General features: G+C 53.2%; 1 protein-coding gene across 2 annotated transcripts; it reads right to left on the minus strand.

Moving 5' to 3' along the window:
- Positions 1-239: 239 nt before the first annotated feature.
- GRK6 (G protein-coupled receptor kinase 6) lies at positions 240-20,870 on the minus strand. Of its 2 annotated transcripts, none has more exons than XM_036751906.1 (16): positions 20,703-20,870; positions 16,003-16,098; positions 13,605-13,717; positions 13,225-13,302; positions 12,004-12,104; positions 11,672-11,764; positions 11,283-11,346; positions 6,950-7,090; positions 5,950-6,140; positions 5,185-5,222; positions 5,019-5,108; positions 3,875-4,083; positions 3,655-3,792; positions 3,065-3,202; positions 2,812-2,946; positions 240-1,679 (listed from the first exon to the last, which is right to left on the minus strand). In XM_036751906.1, the coding sequence occupies exons 1-16, from the start codon at positions 20,752-20,754 to the stop codon at positions 1,626-1,628; spliced, it is 1,731 nt and encodes a 576-aa protein (XP_036607801.1). In that variant the 5' UTR covers positions 20,755-20,870; the 3' UTR covers positions 240-1,625. The 2 variants fall into 2 exon arrangements, with proteins under 2 accessions (XP_036607801.1, XP_036607803.1); XM_036751908.1 differs by having other exon boundaries at positions 1,595-2,510.
- Positions 20,871-22,500: the final 1,630 nt, after the last annotated feature.

Raw genomic sequence — 22,500 nt, forward strand, 5'->3', positions numbered from 1 at the left:
CTGCTTCTGGTTGCTACGGCTTCAGTGAATCTGTCATTCACACTGTTGTGAGTCTGCCTGGTCTCACTTAGCTCACATCCCTCCCGCCACCCCTCTGCCCCCCAACACTTTGCTAGAAACTTGGCTCGAGGGGTGAGCATCATCTGATCCCACTCCTGGCCACCATCCCAGGTGTGCAGGGATACCGGCCATGGCAGGAACCCCAAGAAAGAAGCAGGCTGGGGAGCCGTAATCAGTTTGTGCTCTTATATTCACGTTTGCATGAAGGAAACAACAAAGACACTGGGTATCGTACAATGAATAAAAGGCATAAAAACCAGTCTTTACATATTGGAACATCAGTGCAAGCAAATGCTACCACAGATATGGTGCCATATTGGGTAAGTCACAGTCCCGAGAAGCCTGGCTCAGTGGGATGACAGGGCCCAGGCTGAGGGCAGGCACGCCACACGCTCAGAAACACGAGGAAGGGGCAGATTATTGCTAGGAACTCACACAGGGACAAGTGGATACTGTGCAATGTGGCTGGAATGTTTTAAAAACTGTCCTCCCCTCCCAAACCCTTGGAAGGGGGGTGCTGTACTGGGGATGGAGAAGAGCCCAGGCCCCACTTCTCTAGCCCCTGGGAAGGCACATGAGCTGGAGGCCACCAGGGGAGAGAAGAGGCCTATCTGCTCAGACCTGGCAGGGGCTTTATGGAAGAGATGCCTTCTGGGAAGACTAAGGGTGGTATTCAGACAACCCTCCCCACCCCCCCACCCCCACCCCTACGATGCACTCCTTTCTAAAGGGTGTGGTCCACATGGCCCAAATCCCCGGGCAGTTGGCACTGGTCCTGTGGGGGTAGGGGATCCTAGGGGTGGTAGCCACAGGCCAGGCCTTGGCTTCCTGTCTGTGCTACCTCTGTCCCCAAGTGGAGGCTTATTTTGGGGCCTCACTAAGTGGCCCCAAATGTTCCTATCTGGAAGCAGGCAGGGAGGGAGTTTCCAGCAGTCACGAGGCTATGCCAGGCCACTGGAAACAAGGCAGTGGGATATGTAGGCACAACTGTCACTAGTTCACGGTGGGTGACACAGTGAGTGTGATGGGGGAGGGCCTGGGACCCAAACTAGCTGCCCAGCAGCCCCTGTGGGCCAGGTGGGGCCCTTTGGTTTGGCAATAAATCTTGCCCCTCTCTGCTCTGGCCCAGGGAAGGGCCACAGTGAGTACTGTGGGCAGTGGTGGGGAGGGAGATGGCTCCTCTGCCCAGTGATTTAAAAATCTACACTTGATATATACATACATACAGATATATAAATATAGAAAATTCCAATGATTCCTAGGGGGCAGGTTTGGGAGCCAGGGTCTGCCACCTCTAGAAAGGTGTCCTAGGGCACCCCGTCCAGGCTGGGTGGGAAGGAAGAATGGAACAGAGTTTTCCTCCTTGCTCCACCCCCAAGGGTGCAGGAAAACTACCCCGGCAAGCCAAAGATTTAGAACAATCCTGGCATGTGCAGGGGTTGCCCGGCTCTGAGGCACCTCCATGGGCCTTTACAGACATCTTTAAGGACAATTGTGCAAAACTGTAAACAGGGCAGGTGGGCAGCTGCTACCGCCATCCGGGTGTGGGTGTCAGGCCCTCTGGGCTAGAGGCGGGTGGGGGACTCTTCCTCACTGTCGCTGCAGTTCCCACAACAGTCCTAGAACAGGGAAGGGTGGGAGGAGGAGAGACGGGGAAGACAAAGAGGGAAGCAGAGCAGGAAGGGTTGAACAATGTTACTGGATTCAAGAAGTCTGGTGCTGCCCAAAGGTGCTGTAGGGATGTCCCTGGTCCCCCCTTCCCCCTACTCCTCAGGGAATGAGCAGAGTGGCTACCCCCCCACCCCAGGGATTCTGGGAGAGGGGAAGTGCCTAGGCCAGCTGCAGAACACGGAGTTAGGGGAGCATGGGGCCCGGAGGGGGTAAGACCCTGTAAGATGTGGTGAGGAGCAGAGGGACCTAACTGAGCCCACCCAGGCTTCCCATGCAGCCTGAGCACCAGAAGTTGGCCATGGATCTGCAGGAAAGAGGGCTACAGCCATGGGGAACCGAGGTACGGAGCAGCAACAATGGTTTCCAGGCCGCTGGCCCTATCTGAGGAAGGAAGGCTCTCCCACATCTCCCAGAAGCTAGGAGGTGCCACCCTGAGGAGCCAGGGCTGTGCTATGGGATGTGTTCACATTTAGAAAGGGAGCGCCCTTCCTTCACCGAGCCACTGTCTTTGAGGATAAGCTTGGTGGCTTCTAGGGAGACATGGCAGACTGGGATGGGGAAGGGGCAACTGAACCCCTTCAACCAAGCTGGTGAAGGCAGGGCCTGGGCAGACAGGGCAGCCAAGCAAGGATTAGTGGCTCTGGGCATTTAGAATGAAGCAGTGGGCAGGAAGAAAGGGGGGAGGGAGGGCACCAGGCACCGGACTCCTCTTGCCCACATCGCTTGGCCACTGCCGCAGAAGGGATTAGGCCCCGCCGGGAGCCACACACTGCTCACCTCTGGAAAGAGAAAACACAGCATGAATGAGGCCCCGGCAGGGAGGGAGGGAGGCCTGGGGCAGAGGCAATTGACTGCTTCCTCGGCCTCAACTTCTACACAAGCGCAGGCAAGGGAGCTTTGGGGGGAACTGTCATCAGGACACAGTTTCAGAGCAGGATCAGGGTGGAGCCTGACTCGGCTTGGAGTTGCGGCTCAAGCAGTACCTGGCACACCCTGGGAGTGCCCAGAGTGTCCAGCTCCATAGAGAAGGCCAAACAAAGAGGCTGTCTCCTGGGGTCGCAACACATGCTTGCTTGTTACCTGTCTGCTGAAGAGTCGCTGGAGCAAGCCCTTTTTGGGCTGTGGTGAGGGCAAGCCCTTCCAATCGAGGTCTGGGGGTACTGTTCCATCCATGCTGAAGACGTTCAACTCCTTAAAGCACTCTGTCTCAATCATCTGTGGCCGTGAGGCAAGAAGGTGGTCAAGGTGCAATGTAGTGCTGGGATACCCTACCTCGGGGAGCCTCTCGAGGGAGGGACGACTCGTTTCCCACATGTCAGGCAGGCCAACGTACCTCGTTCTGCCAAGGGATGGGCACACTCCCCGTGGCAAACTTTTGGTAGAAGTCATTGTCTGTAGACTCCAGTTCGACGCCCTTGACCGTGGAGAACTGCTCGATATCCAGCACATCCTTGCAGTAAATAGCTTGGGGCTGGGAGGGGGAAGAGATAAGGGGCTCTCTGGGTGACCCAGCAAGGCCAGGGAATGGGAAGTGCCAATGGGTCCAGTGGCCATGTGGGCCTGGATGCCCTCTGCCTGGCGTTGGTCATCTCCTTCCTGAGACCTTCCCGAGGGCTCACCGGGCCTCCTCACAGCTGGGAAGGGCAGGAAGCGGGGACTCCGACTCTAGGGTCAGCTCCTGGCCTTCCAATCCCTTCCAATCCCACTGCTCCAGCCCGTTTTCTCTCCAGTTACCCACAGCCTCTGGGGATTTGTGGGGCTGGACTTCTGATTCCCTTTACTCGTTAACATCAGCGGCCAGGGTTCTTCAGGCTCTTGGTGACTTTAGTGCAGGTGGGAGCCCAGCCCAATCCTGCCCTGGTCAGTCCCCAAAGCTGGCTCCCACTCTGGGCCACCCAAGTCAGGGGAGGGGGAAGCACTCACATCGGGCTTGAAGGGAGGCTCCAGCATCCCGGCCTCCAACCGCTTAAAGTTGATACGTTTGAAGATGGGATGCTCCTTGACTTCCTGAGCGCCCCCACCTCGGCAGCCGAGCCTTTCCCGGGGGTCTTTGCACAGAAGCTGCAGAAAGGCAGGGAGGTCAGGGCTCCCAGGCTGGGGGAAGAGCCTCCTCTGGCCCAGCCCTCGAGGCCCTGCCACATACCGAGGTGCACAGAGAACGAGCTCTGGACGAGAACTTGCCCGAGTACTCTTCTGCCACCTCCTTCACCAGTCGTTCTACCTCCTCTCGCTTTATCTTCTTCTTCCGCTGTTGGAAGGGGGACTGGCCCTCGATCATCTCATACAGGAGGCAGCCCAGGGCCCACCAGTCTGGGCTGAATGTGTACCGCTCGTTCTTTACCACCTCGGGGGCTGGGGGTGACAGGACACAGTGCTATTTCAGGGCCAGTGGTGGGGCGTGGGGTGGTGGTGGGGGGAAGGGAAAGAGTCAGGATCACATTCCCTCATTCTGGAGGTGGGGAAATTGAGGCTGAGAGACAGGAGGGACTTGACCAAGGTCATAGAGCCATGAAGCAGCAGAACCAGGGTTTAAGCTCAGGGCTTCTGGTTTCAAATTCAGGGCTCTTTCTACTTTTACTAAGCCATGTTGCCTCACAGGGGCATGATAACACAGGGCTTAGTTTGGGACCTCAAGTGGCCCCCAGTTTGTCTTTCCACAAATAGGCAGGTTGGGCATTTTCAGCAGCCACAGAGCCAGGCCAGGCCTCTCGGATCAAGGCAGTGCCGTCTGTAGACATGATTGTTGCTGGTCCACCATCGGGCAGCACTGTGAGTGTAATGGGGGAGGGCCTGCGGCCCAAGTGAGCTGTCCACTAGCCCCTCTGGCACAGTACCATAGAAAACATTTTCCCTTACGGTATAATAAAACGGCTGCTGGTGGGATAAAGGTGCTTGCCCCATGCCTAGACATCCTCAGTGCTACAGGGTAAGGCCCTGTGAGAGCCGCCATCTTCATTCACCCAACAGCAATGAGTTTCCTTGACTAGTTTGTTACTACCCCGTCTCTCAGGGAGAGAAGGGCACAGACTGGGCAGGGGTGGTGGTGGTGGTACAAAGGCTGATAAGGAGGCCAAGGGCACAGGAGTCTGTTTGGACTAAGCAATGATGGTTTGTAGTGGAGAGCCTATGACAAAACTAAACAGAATAGAGGAATCAGAGTTGGGGGGGTGGAGCAAAAGGCAGTTTTGCTGAAGATGAATAGGCTGACCTGGCCGTGTATGTCTAGCAGAGGATAGGTGAAGCCCAGGCCAGGAAGGCAGCCTCAATCTGCAAGGGAGGACACTCACCCATGTAGCCCACAGTGCCTACTCGACCTTTCATGGTCTGACCTTCAGGCACGTACACAGCCAGTCCAAGATCAGAGATCCGAATGTGGCCTGAAAGGGAGGGGTTGGTCACAGGGCGTCTAGAAGAGCCAGCCCAACCCCCACAGGCACCTGCTCCCTCACTCACCATGGTCATCCAACAGGATGTTCTCTGGTTTCAAGTCCCTGAGGGAGAAGGGGCAGGATTAGTGCTACACCTGATATGGGCTGGAACCTTGGGCATTCCTCAGTTGTGGATAACCCTGCCTCTCTGTGGACCAGGCCTTGACCAGGTTTCCTGCCCAATGCTGGTCCCCAAAGGTACACAGACTCTCAGGCTGGACAGGACCTCATGGAACTCACAGGCCACTAGAACCAGAACATGACATCTAGGCTAGCCCCCTCCTAGAGATGAGGAAATGAGGTACAGAGAGAGAATGATTTGTCTGAGGTCGCTCGGCAAGTACCTGACAGATACAGGACTCGAGTCCAGCTCTTCTCCACCTGCCTAGCCAGGGCACGGCTCCTGCCTAGGATGTTCTTACAAAGGGCATCCAGCCTCTGCTTCCAAGCCTTCAGCGACTGGGAGCTCACTGTCTCTAGAGGCGGCTCATTCCATTTCTGGACGGCTTTAATTTTCAGGAAGTTCTTTATATTAAGTACAAATCTGCTACTTTCCTGTACAAGCTCCAACCTTGCCCTCTGGGGCCCCCAAAAGAGTCTAATCCCTCTCCTAACTTGAAGATAGAGAAGAGGATGGCTAAGGGAACCCTATGGAGGGATGCGGTGGGGGGTTCTAGTCAGCCACAGTCTCCTTCTCCTCAGGCCAAGCATTCCTGCTTCCTTCAGTTAATTCTGCTCACATGGCTGTGAGGACCTTTCCCAGCCTGCCAACATCCACCCCCAAGCTTACCTGTACACGATCCGTTCCCGGTGCAGATCTTCCAGGCCACAGCAGATCTCAGCCGCATAGAAGACAGCACGGGCTTCTTCAAAGCCTGCTTCCCCCATATGATAAATGTGGAATTTGAGGTCTCCCCCATTCATCAGAGTCAGCACCAGGCACAGGGCATCCTTCGTTTCATAGGCATATGCCAAGCTCACCTGCAATACCCAGAAGTGACATGGGTGTTGTGACAGTAGACTGCTAGCCCAGTGGCCTGTGCTCTCCTCAGTAACTACCAGGTCACCCACACCCTTGCCCTTGTCCTGGGCTCTGCATCCAGATGGCCACATGAACAACACACTAGTGACTGACTGGTGGGATGAGAGGGCCATGTCAGTCCTGGGTGGGGCCTGTCTATCCTTCAACCTCACTTCACAGACCAGAACTAGAGAGGGGCCCAGGTGGGCACCAAGTGATCTGGAAGTTGTTGGCCCAAGGCAGGGGGAAGAGGCTCCTCCTTGAAGCCCCAAATTGGTGAGGTGGGAGTTGGGGGGGGTGGCGGGGAAGAGAGAAAGACAGAAAGAGAGAGAGAGAGAGAGAGAGAGAGAGAGTGTGTGTGTGTGTGTGTGTGTGTGTGTAAAGCAGACACAGACATGGCATGCCATGCACAGTGCTGGCCAGTTCCCTGTAGGCCAGATTATAATTGCCTCATTCATACACTTCCCAGGTGTGATTAAGAAACTACCTTGGGATATGGGGGCATTGATGCCTTATGGAGAACCACTGCAGCTTTCCCCAGGCATAGAGCCTCCTGGGTAGCATTAGGAGATGCTGGCCCAGGGGGAGGCTGCTGTGTTCCTAGCAGTGGGAGGAGTCATTGTTCCACATCTCCCAGATTAAAAAGGTGGCTGAGGTAGGGCAGAGAACGGATGGGGGTTGTGGGGGAAGGGAGGCATGCCAGGGGCAGGCTCAGAGGCCTCTCTGGGAGGTGACTGGGGGGAAAGGAAAAGGCCTCCTCTGTACTTACTACAAACCTACTGTTCACTTTCTCCAGGATCTGCTTCTCGTTCAGGGCCATGGCCTCTCCTTTCCTTTTCTTGATTCGCTTCTTCTCTAGCTTCTTGCAGGCATACATCTTGCCTGTTGCTCGCACCTGGCATGCACAGACCTGGGGAGGTGGGAAGGGATGTCTAGTGATGATGTGTTCCACTCACCCACATCCCCACCCAATGGTCTCTTTTTGATTCAAGGAGCTATCTTCTAGGCCCTGCTCTTAGCCCCCAGTTGCCAAGTCCCAGAGAGAGGGGCAGTCTGCACCCTCTTACCCAGCCCCAGATTCATCTTCTTCCAGAGTTTCCTAAGGCCCCTTGGTCTGCACTGCCCCTAGTGTCTGCTCAGTCCTGGGTTCCTCCAGATTCTACCAGCTCTCCTGGCCTGGGGAAGAGTCAGGCTCTTTTTCCCACCTCTGCCCACCCTGCCTTCTCAGCCCGTGTGGTTTTTGTCTGTTTTCAGCTTTTGATCGCGCACGGAAGTCTCTTTATAGTCTCCTGGGTACCAGCATTGCACCTGGCCCATCCAAACGTTCTCCATCACCTGGATGATGTTCCTTCTGCCATTTTCTGTGCAGAGGTCATTAACGTCAGTATGCTGTATCTCTCCATGGACCTTGGTACCCACACAACTTTGATTCTTTGGTGACCACAACTTCAGGGTGCAGCCAGGACAATCTTTGTCTTAAATATTTGAGGCTACGTGTAAGGGAGAAGCTTGGGAACAATGAAAGGACTTAGTTATTACACAAATGCACCTTCCTAATCTTCTTCTTCTTCAATTATGGGTCCGCTTTGCTGACCATCCCAGGATAGAGGTGTTAACTCTACTGCATGTTTAGACAATTGGCACTTGTCACCCATTTGGTGTTTCCTACATGAAGAGGCAGTGTGGCATAATGGATAGAACTGGCCATGGGGCCAGAAAGACCAGGCTCAAGTCTCTGACACATACTTGGCTGTGTGACCCTGGGTACTCTAGAGATGACAAAGTTGCAGAGGTACTGACTAGCACTGGTAGAGGGAGTTCCTTCTTCTCGGAGTACACCATGCCGAGGAAATCGCAGGTTCAATCTCTCATCCCTATGTGGATTTTGAGGTAATTTTTTGAGCAAGGAAGGAACTCATCAAGGAGCCCCAAAATGCACCAGGGCTGAGTTAATTAGTGTGCCATTTGCAAATGTGAGCAACAAAGATGAGTATCCTTGGCAGGCACTCATCTCCTTGTTTTTGGTCTTGCTTGATGCTAACATGACCATTGATCAATATTGGTTCAACTCTGAGAGTAACAACGCAATCCACCAGTCATTGGACAAAGATCACAATTTGGAATATCTTTAGTTAACATTGATGGAAAATCTCACAACTGTCTAGAGAGAATGTCTCTTCCCTTTAAACCCTTTGTGAGACATCTCCACAATCCTGGTGAAACCATAGGTAGGCATCCACAACCTTCCTATTTTATGGATATTAATAATCCGTCATCTCTGAGGATGCGTGTAGACATGTGCCCTTTCCATAGGGATGAGGCAATCCTTGGGGGAGCCTTTAGGCTGCATCTTACTCTACCAAGTCAAATGAGTTTGGACTTCTTTTTCTTTTTTGGTATCCACAAACAATGAATGCAATGAGCGTGACCCTGGGCAAGTGGCTTAAGCTCTGTTTGCCTCAGTTTCCTCATTTGTAAAACAGGGATAATAATAGCACCTCCCTCCCAGGGCTGTCATGAGGATCCAATTAGATGGCAATGGTAAAGCCCTCAGCACAGTGCCTGGCATGTAGTAAGTGCTGTAAGTGTTAGCTATGAATTATGTGACCTTGAGGGTGGGATCTGCCTTGGGAAATGGCATCACCTTTTCTGATAATATCTCACATGATTTTTTAAAAACCATTTTTTGGCATCTTCTCCCCCTTACCAGGTAGCATGGAGAATGGCCCCTTGATGCTTCTCGGGATACTGCTGCTGCCAGCACAGATACCCGGTGTGTATCTCGGTCTGATCCAGGCACTTTTTTCCAACTTCATCTTCTTAAGTGCCATTTTCGCTCCGTCTTATAGAGACTGAGGTATTAGGATTTAGATGTGGTGCTTTTCCTGTCACTGATGCAAATGGATGGTCCCAACACCCGTTCTACTTATCTACCCTATTTGTTGTCTCAAGCCAAGCTTTTTACAGACTTATTTTTGCCCGCGCTGCTTTTCAAAGCTCTTTGTGGTGATGCTCTTGGTCATCTTCTACCATTCTCTTCTGTAGTGTTTTGGTGCTTGTATTTTAAACCCATTCTGTTCTTGGCTTCTGTCTCTCTCCCCATGGCAGGGAGATCCAGTGTTTCCTCAGTAAGGTCATTATGTTCTAGGCTCCTTCCACCTCCCTATGGTGGTGACTGCTTAATATTGGTTGATACCTTCAGAAAATGGTGAAAAATCAAGATCACTGGTTCCCTTCTTGATACCAACAGCTTGCTGGAAGTAAGCCAGGTTGAAGCTGGTTCTCCTCTCTGGCCTTCCTTCTAGGCTGATGCTGATTTTTGGTCCTCCCTCACCAGTGGATGATCTGACAGCACAGAGATGGTTAATTTTGATAGGATTCCCATAGCAATAACCAGCTGTTCCCTGTCAGCGCAGTCAATTTCATTTTTTGTGATGTTGCTGGGTGTCTGCCTCCTCCAACGCCGTCTAACTTACTGAAGTATTCATAATATATAGACATGAGGCTTCTGAGTAGTCTATAAGTCTTCGGCCTCTTGTTTCTTAAAACTGAATCACATTTTCCAACATACTTAGGATCATAGATTTAGAGCTGGAAAGGACCTCAGGCATCGAGATCAACTCCATTTTACAGGTGAGGAAACTGAGGCTCAGAGAGGTTAAGTGACTTGCCCAAAGCCAAAGAGGTGGTGAGGACCAGACGTGGGATGTGAGCCCAGCTCCTCTGACTCCCAATGTTCTTGCACTGCAGCACAGCACACTTTTGGCTATCTTTCCATCTTGCATTGTAGTCACCAAATATAAAAGGTTGGATTGGCTTGGTTTGGAAAATCTTATCTACCTTGCCATAGAATTTCTCTGCAACATTGTCTGCAACAAACGGTGTAGCAGATACAAGCATTCTCTCTGTGATGGTCTTTTCGCTTCTTCTCATTAAAAGCATCCCAATGAGAGATGACCAAGCATGCCATTAAATGATGCTCCTTGTTGTCTTTGAATGCACAGTTAAGCCAACTCTGCCAAGTCTTTATTTACTTCCCTAATTAGCTGCAATTTCCATTTGTATTTGACCTTCGTTTATCTAAAGAATGTCAATACTGATGTGGTTCAGTAATTTCACTAACATGCCAATTCACGAGCACGAGATCTCCTATTGAGAGTACCTAAAAGTTAGTGTTCGTGGATACCCTAAAAATGGATCTTTACCTCCTCTGCCTCCTTTTCTGCCAGCAATGAAAGATCCAAGAGCCATTTTATGTTTTTGTTTCTTTCATGAGTTGCCACCGCCAATGAATTCATCACCTACTGAGTTAGTTTTTAGACAGCAGACTCTATCATCGGGACTGTATTCAAAGCCTTTTTGGCTTGGTGGAAGAGCTTATACTCAGTTGATATGGCCTTTGAGAGCCCAAGGTCACCTTCATACCCTGATGAGGCATCCTAATAGTAGCAGCAGCAGCCACCACTGCTACTGTTCACTTCTGCTGCTTTTACAAAACCTTTTTAGCAAAACAACCCTATAAGGGAGGTGGGGAAAGACCTATCATTCCCATTTTACAGGGGGAAAATCGAGGATCAGAGAGTCCTAAAGCTGTTAAGCTTTAGAGCCAGGATTTGGACACAAGTCTTCCTGAGTCCATGTCCCACATCATAAATGGAACAAGGATCCTTCCGCTTAGTTGCCATGGCCAAGTTTACAGTCACTCTTTCTTTAGATGCTCTGAGCTTTTCTCAGTGGCATTAAGAGATGTTTTTTTTCCCCTCCTATCCTGGTCCCCAGAAGTCAGGCAGAGACCAGGGCAGTGTAGACAAAGGAACAAGCATAGACCTTGGTTCAGGCCTATCAGAGAAGGAAACCAAAAGAGGCGATAATCTGGGGCCCGGCTGCCACTCTCTCTCACCTGGGGTATGTCTCTACAAGTGGTGGCAGCAATGGCGTAAGACACAAAGGACACTGCCATCCCAAAAACTTTGGGGACTAGTGGATGAGAGAGTGCAGCAGCATGTACAAGAGGAATGTCTCCCTGGCAGAGGCACCGCCCCCTCGATGCCATCCAAAGGATTGGTCTCCTCACGGACTCCATTGCATTCAAAGCCACTCACCTCCCCAAAGCCACCCTTGCCCAGGACCCGGTACTGGCGGAAGGTGTTTTTAGTCACTGGCTGCCTGCAGAGGGAAAGATGAAAGAAGAATCACCAGGGGCTCCAGAGGTGGGGATGAAGTTTGTGCCTGGACATAGTGAGGCAGGAAGGTTATGTCTGGGTAGTGCTGGAGTACGAGGACAGGAGAGAAGCAGGTGAGGATGAGGAGGTGGATATTTAGTCTCTCCTCTTCTAGTTGAGGGCAGGTCTCACGAACCCCATCCAAGATCACAGGCTGCCCCTGCCAACTGCCCATCAAAATCCCTTCCCTCCAACTGCTCAGCACATATGCTCCACCCTGGGCCCCCAGCCCCCATACTTTTAAGTACAACAAAAGTAGTTCTACTCACCTTTCCATCCATTTCCACTGGAGGAATCGATTGAAGTAGATGCTATCGAGGTAATCGGCAAAGGGGGCCACGCTCAGATATTCATGAGTCAATCTGGGGATGGAGTGCATGTTGAAGCCTTGGCTGGCTTTGGTCATCACACAGGAAGCCCCCCAGGACAGTGGGTGACTGGGATGGCAGCCTTCTCAGATCCTCGCTCCACTGTAGTGGGCTCTCCCAGGCCAGAGCACACCTCTGAGGATAGCACTTTTCCCAGCCCCTCCTTGCCAGGCTGACCTTGAAGGCTAGCCTCCTCCTGTTTCCACACAATAGAAGGACAGGCTGATACTCACCTGGTGAGCTCTTTGAAGAGGTCTTTGCAGGGCCCTTGCTCAAGTCGCTCAGCACAGTCACTCACCAGCTGGGAAGGAACTTCAGGAATATGGTCTGTACACTGGGGATGTCAGCAGAGGCAGAGAAGAGTCAGTGTGAAGGTCTGAGTTCCTTATCCTCCCCTAACCCCGAGTGAGCTCCCACAATGAGAAGGAGCTGAGCTTTCTCCTAGGCCACACTCATGCACCAAGGGATTATACAGGCCCTACAAACTCAGAAAAAGCCGGAGCTATTGGTCAGAGTCCAAACTCCTAGCCCCTTCTGGAATACTTCTTTTAGAGCCTCCCTGATGGGGGGGTCATCCATTCTTGGCTTCCTCTGGTGATGAGTTCACTACCCCAAAGGCAGCCTGTACCACTGTCGGGCAGCTCTATCTATTAAGTCATGCTAGATCTGAGCAGGGCCTCCCCCCAACCCCCAACGAAGCTCCAGGGGATTCTGCTCTGCTCCAGCAGGATTCCAAGCAGACAGCCAGAAGCGAGGGACACACAGAGAAGAGACCGAGATGGCAGACACTTGGGCTTGCCTTGTGATTTGTCTCCACTTCTGACCCTGCACACAAGCACTCATCTGAAAAGCAGTGAGTTAGTCTGTTTGCTGGCCCTCACACGAGTAGGGGGTGGGCAGGAACTGAGGGGACAGAATATAGCGTCCAGTAAGCTAGGGGACAGAAGATCCTCTTCAGGGAGGGCAGAGGGTCTTAACCTGAGGTTTTTCAAGTTGTTTTTTAAAAATATTGTTATAAATGTATTTCAAATTGGTTTTTGTAATCCTATGTATTTTCATTTATATATTTACACAAATGTGCTTCTGAGACAGGATCCATAGGCTTCACTAGATGGCCAAAGGGGCCCAGGACACCAAAAAGGTTAAGTACCACTTCTGTGGAAAGAATATTCTAGAAGGTGCTAGGAGTTTAGAGCAGATGACCACTATTGCTCAGCTGTCAAGCCCCAGAGGAGCTCTCAAACTCCAGGGGTCCTCCTGGTTTCTTTCATTTGTCTGTCTCTTTCTGTCAGAAAGGCTCTGAATGGCTCCACACGATTCACCCTTCACCCTCCTTGCTCCAGGGCTGAGGCCCACCTCCCATCACTATCCAGATCAGACCTTTTGGCGAGGACAGACCCCATCATCCAAGCTCTCTCACTAACCCTAGTAGGTCCCCGTTGCAGCTCACTCACTTTGGGGTTCAGGTAGCTCTCTATCAGCTTCTCGGCAGCCTCTTTCCGCTTATCATCAGGGGTCACCTCATATTCAGCCTATAGGAAGAATGACCATGAGACCTATGGGTCTTAGCCTAAGAAAGGAAGGGACTACAGAAGGGGCCAGGAGAGGAATTCACAGGGGTGGAAGGCGTGGTTTTCTGGGCTGGCCTTGAGCACCAGAGTCCAACAGGGGTTGGCCGAGAAAATACTGAGGATGGCCCTATCCTGGGACCATTGCTGGTAGGAAGAGCCTGCTTGGATTTCCAGGCCCTGGGCCTTGGGACAGAAGACCCTCAGGAGGCTTGCTTCCCTCACTCTGGTCATGGGAGCACTTGGAAAGCAGGGGAAGCCCTTACCACCCCGTCCAGGAAGCCGATGCATCGAGATAGCTCTGGCCGTGTCTCGCAGAACTGCCGGAAGAGCAAGTGCCCGATGGGCTGCTTCTCACACAGGCTGTGGTAGTCCCGCTCTACAAACAGAGGGAGTATCTGTGGCCACCATCAGCCCAGGAAGCACCGCCACCTCCCTGCACCACCCCCATAGCAGAAGTTGGGTGAGGAGAAACTCAGTTCAGTTGGCCAGGGCACTATGGTGGCCAGGTATTCTGGGTCTCCTAGCTCTGAGGAAGTGAGGCTGGGGTAGTCAGGGAAGGCTTCCTGGAGGAGGCATGACAGGAAGGAAACAGCAAGGACATAGCATATAGGGCACTGGGCGTAGAGTCAAAAGAGCCGGATTTGAAGTCTGGTTACACCACTTCTCCTTAGCTAAGTCACTTCACTTTTACTTATCCATTGGACTAAGTGATTTCTAAATCTTATGTACCTGTCAGACAGATGGAGAGAAAATTGGTCCCATGCTCCCTCACTGTGAGCCTCAGGGTTTCTCTGATCAGAACAGGCCATGGGGAGTGGGAGGAGAGGAAACCACTCCTGCACCCTGGGTGTTTTAAGCATGGCACCGCTGGGGACAGAGCAGGGGTTTCCTGTACAGCTTTTAAGAATACAGGGCTCAGGGGTAGAGGGGTGCCCCTTTGTCTCAAATGTTAGGGGGAAGGGAGATGGCAAACCCTGGCGGCCTCCAGGGGAGTCCCCCCTCCCCTTTTGATAACAGGCGCTGGGACTGTCTCTTCTGATATCCCAGCCCCACCTTGGGGGGCCATCAAAGAGAGACTAAAGCAGGGGTGGGGAACCTGCAGCCTTTGAGGTCACGTGTGGTGGCTCCCCCCGCCCCCCAGCCCTGGAGCATGAGAGGAAGGAACAAATTTACTTGAGGTCTCAAGGTCCAGTCCAGCTGTCCTCCCAACAAACAGCTGGCACAGCTAGGGACAGAGCCTGCCTAATCTCTCCATCCTACAAGGCCTGGCTGGCTCCAGTCTACTTCCTCCCAATGAACTTTTTCTGAAGTTGACTGGCCTCTCAAGCCCTTTCTCTCCCCTGCTTGAAGCATCTGCAGCAGTTCATCTGAACCTGTTATTGAACAGTACAATTGGTAGGGACCTTGGCAATCACCTAGCCCAGGGGTGGGGAACCTGCAGGCTCAAGGCCACATGTGCCCTCTCTAGGTCCTCAAGTGCAGCCCTTCGACTGAATCCAAACTTCCTGGAACAAATCCCCTTAATAAAAGGATCTGTTCTATAAAATGTGGACTCAGTCAAAAGGCTGCACTTGAGGACCTAGAAGGCCATATGTGGCCTTGAGGCTGCAGGTTCCCCACCCCTGACCTAGCCCAACCCCTTCACTGTACAGAGGGGAAACTGAGCCCCAAGAGAGAAAGTGACATGCATGTGGCCACTAGCTTAGCGGTGGAGTGAGGATTTGACCCAGCACTTCTTCCACTAGAGCATCAGAGTGTCAACAGTAACAGTGTTCATGTTTGTAACATGTTCAGGTTTACAAAGTACTTTCTTTACAACAGCCCAAGGAGATAAGCCACTAAACGTGAAGGCTGGGGCTCAGCTCGGGCTTGGAGACAAAGCCTTACTTCCCACCTCCTGTCAAACTCCAACTTTCTTTAACATTTCATGGACTGTGACCCCAACCAAGACGGTAAGCTTCCTGAGGGCAGGACTGGGCCTCCTCCTCCTCCACTAAAGTGTCGGGGTAAAGCAGATGGGCTGTGTAAAGATGGTTACCCAGAACAGATCCCCTGGCTGTGGACACACATCAATCATCCCTTCTGGACCCAGAGTTAAACCAGCCAGAGAACAGGCCCTGTTCAGGCTGAGAGAGGATAGCTGTGGTGTCAGTCCCCGTCTCTCCTCTCGGTCAGCCTGCCTCTTCCTAGGAGTCTTCTTTCTGTGCAGCAGGGCTGAAGCGGCCTGCAAACACCAGGGCCCAGGAAGCTCTAACTTTGGGGTGGAGTAGGCCTTCCCCCCCCCACCGACCCAGGCTCAGGAACTGAAACCTTCTGGGGGGGGACGAGGCGTGGGTGGTACTCACGGCCTGACTTCCTGCCACGCCTCCTCCCTAAATGGGGGAACAATTTGTCCCAAACCACACCTGGTAAACTCAGCAGGCTGGGCTCAGATGTACCCCAACCGGAGCAGAGGTACAGGATCAGCCTGGGAACCACGTTACTGTAGACCTTCAGTCATCATCTATAGCCCCTCTTTGAGGAATGAAGGCCCAGAGAGGTGGAATGATGGGCTGGGGCTGGGCCCAGGGCCTAGCAGTTTCAGGCAGCCTGCCCCAGTGCCCCTCAGGCAGGGGCCTCAAGGAGCAGCTGCCCAGCACTAAAGGCTAGGCCCTTCCTTACCCACACTTTGACGAAGATCCTCGCACAGGCTTATGTGGGGAAACTGAAGCATCTGTCGCCATTTCTTGCTTTTCCCCTTCCTGTTGCCACCACCACCTGTGAGGGTCATGACAGGATTAGGGAGCAAGGTGTTGCTCCTTATTCCATGGCCCCCCCACCTTCAAGTCCCAGTGAAAGTCTCAACCTCCTGTCACTCTCTCCACCCTCCCCCCACTCCCACCCCAAGCTAGCCATGGTCCACCTCTGCCTACGTCCCTGTCTTTCCTCAGGCCCCTGGGAAGTTCTGGAGAGGAGGACTGGGATTTATACAGTTAGGTCCCAGGCTTTCCTCTGTGCTGGGGAGGCAAGGCTTGGTCTACCATTCAGGGTGACTTCTGGGTCCCATGGAAAGGTGTGAGAGATACTTAAGACAAGGTACCTCATAGGTCCTACCGAAAGAACAAGGTATCATATGGAAATTTGTTTTACTTGGCTATGCTGATTTGTTACAAAGGTTTGGTTTTTCTGTTTGTGTCCCGTTCTCCACCCCCCCACCCCCCCAACCTAGGGAAGGTGGAAAAAAAATGTGTTTGACAATTGAAAAAAAAATTAACAACAAAAGAACACTGTATAGTGAAAGGAGCATTGGATTTAGAAGCTAATTCTAGCTTCCTACCTGTATGACCTTGGGCAATTCACTTTCCCTCTCTGGGCCTCAGTTTCCTCACCTGGAAAATGAGGGGGCGTGGAAGAGATAACCTCTAATGTCCTTTCTAGTTCTAAAATCCTAAGACCCTATGAAAGGTAGGAAACGGTGGTCTAGGAAGTCTAGGGAGCTGGGGCTATGGCTACCAGCAAAGACGGCTCCCCTCAGCTTTCTCCCTTGGGGGGTTTCAGAGAGAGCTACTGACAGGGATGCTCTGTAGATGTCCACTGGGCACTGGGCAGAGGCCAAGATGGGGTGTACTCTGTACCCCAGGACTACCTAGAATATGAGTAGGGCAAAATGACTCAAGGCCAGGGCAAAGAACTTCAAAGAGGAAGTCCGTTGGGAAATCCTTCCCTTCCACCCCTGCCTGTAGGGGCCTGCCCTCTGAAGGTTGCTTCACTCAGCAACAAGGGTGCCTGCAGGCTTGGCCCCTGCATCAGCCTCAGGCCCAATTACAAGGTTTTTGGAACAGAAAAAGGTTTTTCCCCACCTCCTCTCTAATAGTGTGGGCTCTGAGGCCTCAAGAGGAGACCAGAAGAAATGGGAGAGGCACAGGGGAAGCTCCTCCAACAAGCCCTCACCTACAGGTCATTCATGTGTTTTAACCACCCCCTCTTCCCTTTCCCCACAAGCTACTTCCTCCCACCCCTCTTTAGGCCACATCAAGGTTGCTGCAGAAAGTCTCATGCAAATATCCTGTCCCCACCCTATCCCCAGCTTCTTCCTCTTCCCCACCCAATATCTAGGCACCTGTCCCCTTTCTTCCCAGAGCATATTCTCAGGGGGAGGAAGAGGCTTTAGAAAGGGAAGGGGAAAAAGAAGGGAAGGATGAGGAAAAAGCTTTTCCTTCTTATAAGGAAATTCTGGGCCGAAAAAGCAGTCCTTGGGAACCAGGTGAATTTCAGTTTCAGACCCTATCCTGGGCCCCTAAAATGTGTCTATGTTAAGCTTCACTCCCCCCCAGATTTTTGAATGAAAGAAACCTCCCATCATAGCTGGAGGTTCCATAGCATCATTAAGCTCTTACCAATTCCTTCCCCTCCTCTGGTTTTGCCAGGTTAGACAAGCCAATGTTCTCTCTCACCCAGGCTATGCATTTATGCCCTGGGCTACTCTCCCCAGCCCCAAACCCTAAAGGCACTGAGCTGTCTACAGGCCATGGCAGAAGGACCAGCTTGGCTGGGGCCCTGCCCCTTCCAGGATGGGGGGGGGGGGGATGATGAGGCAGAAAAAAGAAACCAGAAGATGTCTCTCTCAGGGGATGGGAGGAAAGTCTGGTCTGGCTGACCTGATAAGGGAGCTGAGATAAGCCAAGCCAGGCTGCCCAGCGCTGTGTGTCAGCCAGATGCCTCTTGGGTGGTCAGTTAAGCATTAGTGGCCAGCAGTCCATCCCTCAGGGTACCAGCAAATGCCCAAGAAGGGCTCTCTCTCACCCAGTCCTAGCTGGGCCAATATAGGGGCCACTACAATCTCCTACTTCTTTTTTGGGTACACCTAGTCTATGCCCAGCCCTGGGTACCTCTGGCAGGAAGACAATCTGTCCACAGTGCCTGTCTGAGTGGTGCCAGGTTCCTGGAGCTAGAGGAAAAGCGAATACTAGTCTAAAAAATCCAGCAGCCAGAACCATGGGGCTAACAAGGCAGAGGAAGCAAGATAACAGACATAGCTGGGGCTGACCTGAAGATCTAATGGAGGCTAATTATTGCCAATCAACCCAGGTTCAGCTGGCTTGTGTTAAGGAAAGCTTAGAAGGGACAGGAGAGCAAAGGCAAAGAAGCTATGGGTTTGGAAGGTCACAGTGCTCTTGGTATCCTGAGTCCAGGGACTCTTCAATCCAAGCGGATCCTTAGTGGAGCCTGTGCCTCACTCCTCCACCCCTTACCATGAAGGAAAAAGAGAGAGAGAGTGTGTGTGTAGAATAAAGTAGAGAAAGCCCATCAGAACAGAGGCAGAATTTTCTGAGCAATTCAATCCAACAAATATTTATTGTGTCCATTACATTTCAGGTAAATGATTTAAGAGAAAGGCTATAGAACAGGTGCCAACCTGGATTGGTAGGGAGAGTTTCCTCACTGGAAGTTCCCTACACTGATAAAAATCACAGGTCTGTGGCTCCCCAACCCCCCCAAAAAAAGAAAAGAAAAAAAAAGACAAAAAAGGCATTGTACTAGAATGCACTCAGGATACCAAGACAAAATTAAAAACAGTCGCTGCCCTTAAGGAGCAGAAAACATATGATTCTAGAGTCTAGACCATAGATGCAGAGGTAGAAGGGGCCTCAGAGATCATTTAGTGCAACCAGCTCATTTTACAGAGAAGGAAATTTAAGTCCAGATGTTATGTGACCTGTTCAAGGTCACACAGGTAACAAGTAGCAGAGCTGAGAGACACAGCTGGTCTGGCAATAGCGCAGGAGCTGTGGACCAGCAATGGCCACTACCAAATGGGCCCCTATCCTGGGATAAGAAAGGCCATGGGCCAGTTATGTCTACCTGGAGGCCATGCGGGTCTTATATTCCCCATCATCTCCAGTTGGCATGTGGACTAGGCTTTACCTGGCAAGGAAGTGTGGTCCCCCAGGGTTCACTCAAACATATACACCTACCAGGGAGTCCTGCAGATGGCTTGGTGGGGTAGTAGATTCCCTGTCCACAGCATGGCTATAGTCAGACCACGCTGGCAACTGAGCATTTAGAGTGGCCAGGTCCCTGCCTGTACATAGCACTATGATGGGTCTGAACTGCTGGAAGAGTTTGAGAGGAGAAAAATTATAAGATCAGAGATTTAGGGCTGGAAGAGAATTCAGAGGTTAGATTACTTATTCTAACCCTCTTTTATGAATGAGAAAATTGAGGGCCCGGAGAATTTAAATGGCTTGCCCAAATTCACATAGGTAATAAAGGACAGAACCAACACTCAAACCCTGCACCAAATTTAACATTTATTTCTCTGCACTACTCTTACTACCTCATCCAGATCTCTCTCTCTCTCTCTCTCCCCACCCCCCATATACATTTCTCTTCCAAGGGCTCCACCTCAGGGGGCCCCAAAGAATGTCTACTCATCTTTGAAAATCTTTCAGGTTCCCACCATATGTTCCCATTGGGCCAGTGACACCCCCCTCCCCCATTAAGGACCACCTTGGCTGTCTTTGACTCGTTAGGCCTACAGAATCAAAGCAGCATATCCAAGTCTACAAGGGGGCCCCAGCACAGAGCCCATCCATTGGAACTGGAAAGCTCCCCCAAGCAGCTAAAACAGCCCCGAAGACCAGCTTCCTGGAACAGTCCCCAGAGTCTCCCCCACATAGCTATCACCCTGTCTTTGGCCATCCTCAAAAGGTCAGCCTCTACCAGTGGGTACCAGCTCCCAACCTCTCTCTAACTTGCCTCCAGACAGGAGGGCAAAGGGGTCTCCAGCCTAGCTTGGCCCGCTCCCCTACCCAGGAAGCCTGGGCCCCAAGTTCACCCAAGCACCCCAAGCTCGCCGGCGCTCAGCCGGAAACAAGAACCCTGGGTACAAAGGGGGGTGCTGCGCCTGCCCAGCATCACGCAGAGGGGCCAGGCCCCAGGGGGTTGCTTGGGGAGGGCACAGGATAGACAGGAAACCAGGGGAGCTTGAGCCCAAGAGCTGGCTTCCCCCCTCTCCTTGGGGTCACCCCCGGGAAAGTCAGAGCAGGTGGGGAGTGGGGAGATAAACAGGGAGCGGAGGAGGGGGCTAGGCGGCTCTGGGTCCGAAAGGGGGGTCCTTCCTGTGCGCCTCGCCGGCCCCGCACTGGCCCGGAGCGGGCGAGCATCCGCGTGCGCCCGCGGGCCCGGGAGCCGCCCGGCCCCGGCATGCAGGGCCCAGAGCTGCGGTCCTGGGCGGCGAGCAGCAACGGGCTTTGCTCGGCGCCGGAGGCCAGGAGCGGCGCCGGAGGTTGGGCCGCCTCCGCCTCTAGCGCAAGCCTGGCCCTAGTCCTGACCCGAGCTCAGCCCGGTCGGACCCGAGCCCCGGCCCCATCCCGGCTCACCTTCCCGGGCCTTGAGCAGCACCGTGTTCGCTACGATGTTCTCGAGCTCCATGGGGCCGCGACGCTCGCCCGCCCGTTCGCTCGCTCGCCCTCTGGCTAGCTAGCCGGCCAGGATCGCAGTGACTCCGCCACGGCCTCGGCCTCGGCCTCCCGGGCCGCCGCAGCCGCCGCCTGCCGCCCGCCTGCTGCTGCTGCTGCTGCTGCTGCTGAGCTGCTGCTGTAACTGCTGCTGTAACTGCTGCTGAGCTGCTGCTGCTGCAGCTGCTGCTGCTGCCGCGGCGGCTGCTCACTCCCCCGCCCCCCCTCCCTACGGGGGGGGCCGCGCCGGCGCCGGGACCGCCTACTCCCCGCCTACTGTTTACTTCCCACTGCCAATTGCAATTCACACGCTCCCCGCGCCGGCCTTCCATTGGGCTCCACTTGCCCGCCGCCCCACCCCTCCTACGAGAGACTAGCCCCCGGCTAAAGGCGTTGCAGGAGGAGGTGGGGGTACTTGAGGACGTCATCTCACCTTGGTTGGTTTGAGCATAGGGCGCGGCGGCCTGGGTTCCGGATTTCAGGGCCCTGGTTGGTTGCGGGTCTGCCAATTACGGACGAGCCCTTCGCTTTCGGAATGTGGTTGGGGGCCACAGAAGTCCAGCCCATTCGCTAAGCCCCACCCCTTGAGTTGGATTGGCATTCTGATTGGAGAGCGGAATTTCACTCAGTCTCAGGCCAGCATTCCAATTAGAGATTTTAGTTAAGGGGTAGGGCCACTGGAAGGCACGCCCTCGAGCGGTGGCTCCTTTGCCCTGGGGGTGGCTTTTCCGAGGGTTGGGGCGGCGCCCGCCTGGCACCTGGGGGAGTTCCTCCAGCAGCTCACCTCCGGAGGCTCGGAGTCCCCGCGGGAGGTGACTACGCTGTTAGGAGCTGAACTTGCCCAGTCCAGTCCCGGGGGTATCCTTTGCAGGGAGAGGCTCCGGGCTCTGCATTGTGCATGCTTCAGCTCCGTCAGCTGCAGAGCGGCTCCCAGCCGCTGCCGGGGGATCCTCTTTGTTCCTGGCGCTCACCACAAATCTTTCTTCCCCGTGGCAGGAGAGTCAATTTCTCCAGCCTCCCTCGCCTGCCCACAATGCACTTCCCAGGACACACCCCGGCCTCTCCTGCTACGCCTAGCTCGGGAGCTCCAGCCCCGGGAGGTCCAGGGGCCGAAGCCCGAAGCTGTTCCATTGTGGGTGGTAGTGGCAGGGATGGGGGTAGCCTAACTCGGGCGGTCTGGGCCCAGAGCCAGCATTCAGCAGGAACTAAAGCACTGCTAGGAGGGGGAAGGGAGGTCGTTCCCAGATTGGCCCCCCCATGACGTCATGAGGTATCTTATCTTTTCTGGTTTCAGCCTCTACTGGAGGCCTCTTATTGGGTAGAACTCTCCCTACCTACAGGCTTCCGTGAACATCCGGGGTGGTAGGTAGGCAGGGGTGAGCTTCGACTTCCTCCATCTGTGAGGTGGGCATGATGAACTCATCAAAGTGGGTGGTCCCAGAATGTATTCTAGACGGGTCAAAGAATGTTTACAGCTGGAAGGGACCTTAGCGCCCACGCCCCACCTCCATCCGTTTTACAATTGGGAAAATGGAGTCTCAGGCTAATTTGTTCAAAGGCCTAGGTATACCTCTCCAGTTAGATTTTTGAGCACCTTAATTAAGAGCATGGCTATATTCAGTAGGGACTCTAGTGAAGAGCATTGAACTTGCAGTCACGAGTACTGGTTTCCACTGAGCAACTCTGTTAAGCTTTCTGAACCTCACTCAGCCTGGTTTGC

Source organism: Trichosurus vulpecula, chromosome 3 (genome assembly GCF_011100635.1).
Source record: "Trichosurus vulpecula isolate mTriVul1 chromosome 3, mTriVul1.pri, whole genome shotgun sequence".
In the NCBI taxonomy this organism is placed as follows: Eukaryota; Metazoa; Chordata; class Mammalia; order Diprotodontia; family Phalangeridae; genus Trichosurus; species Trichosurus vulpecula.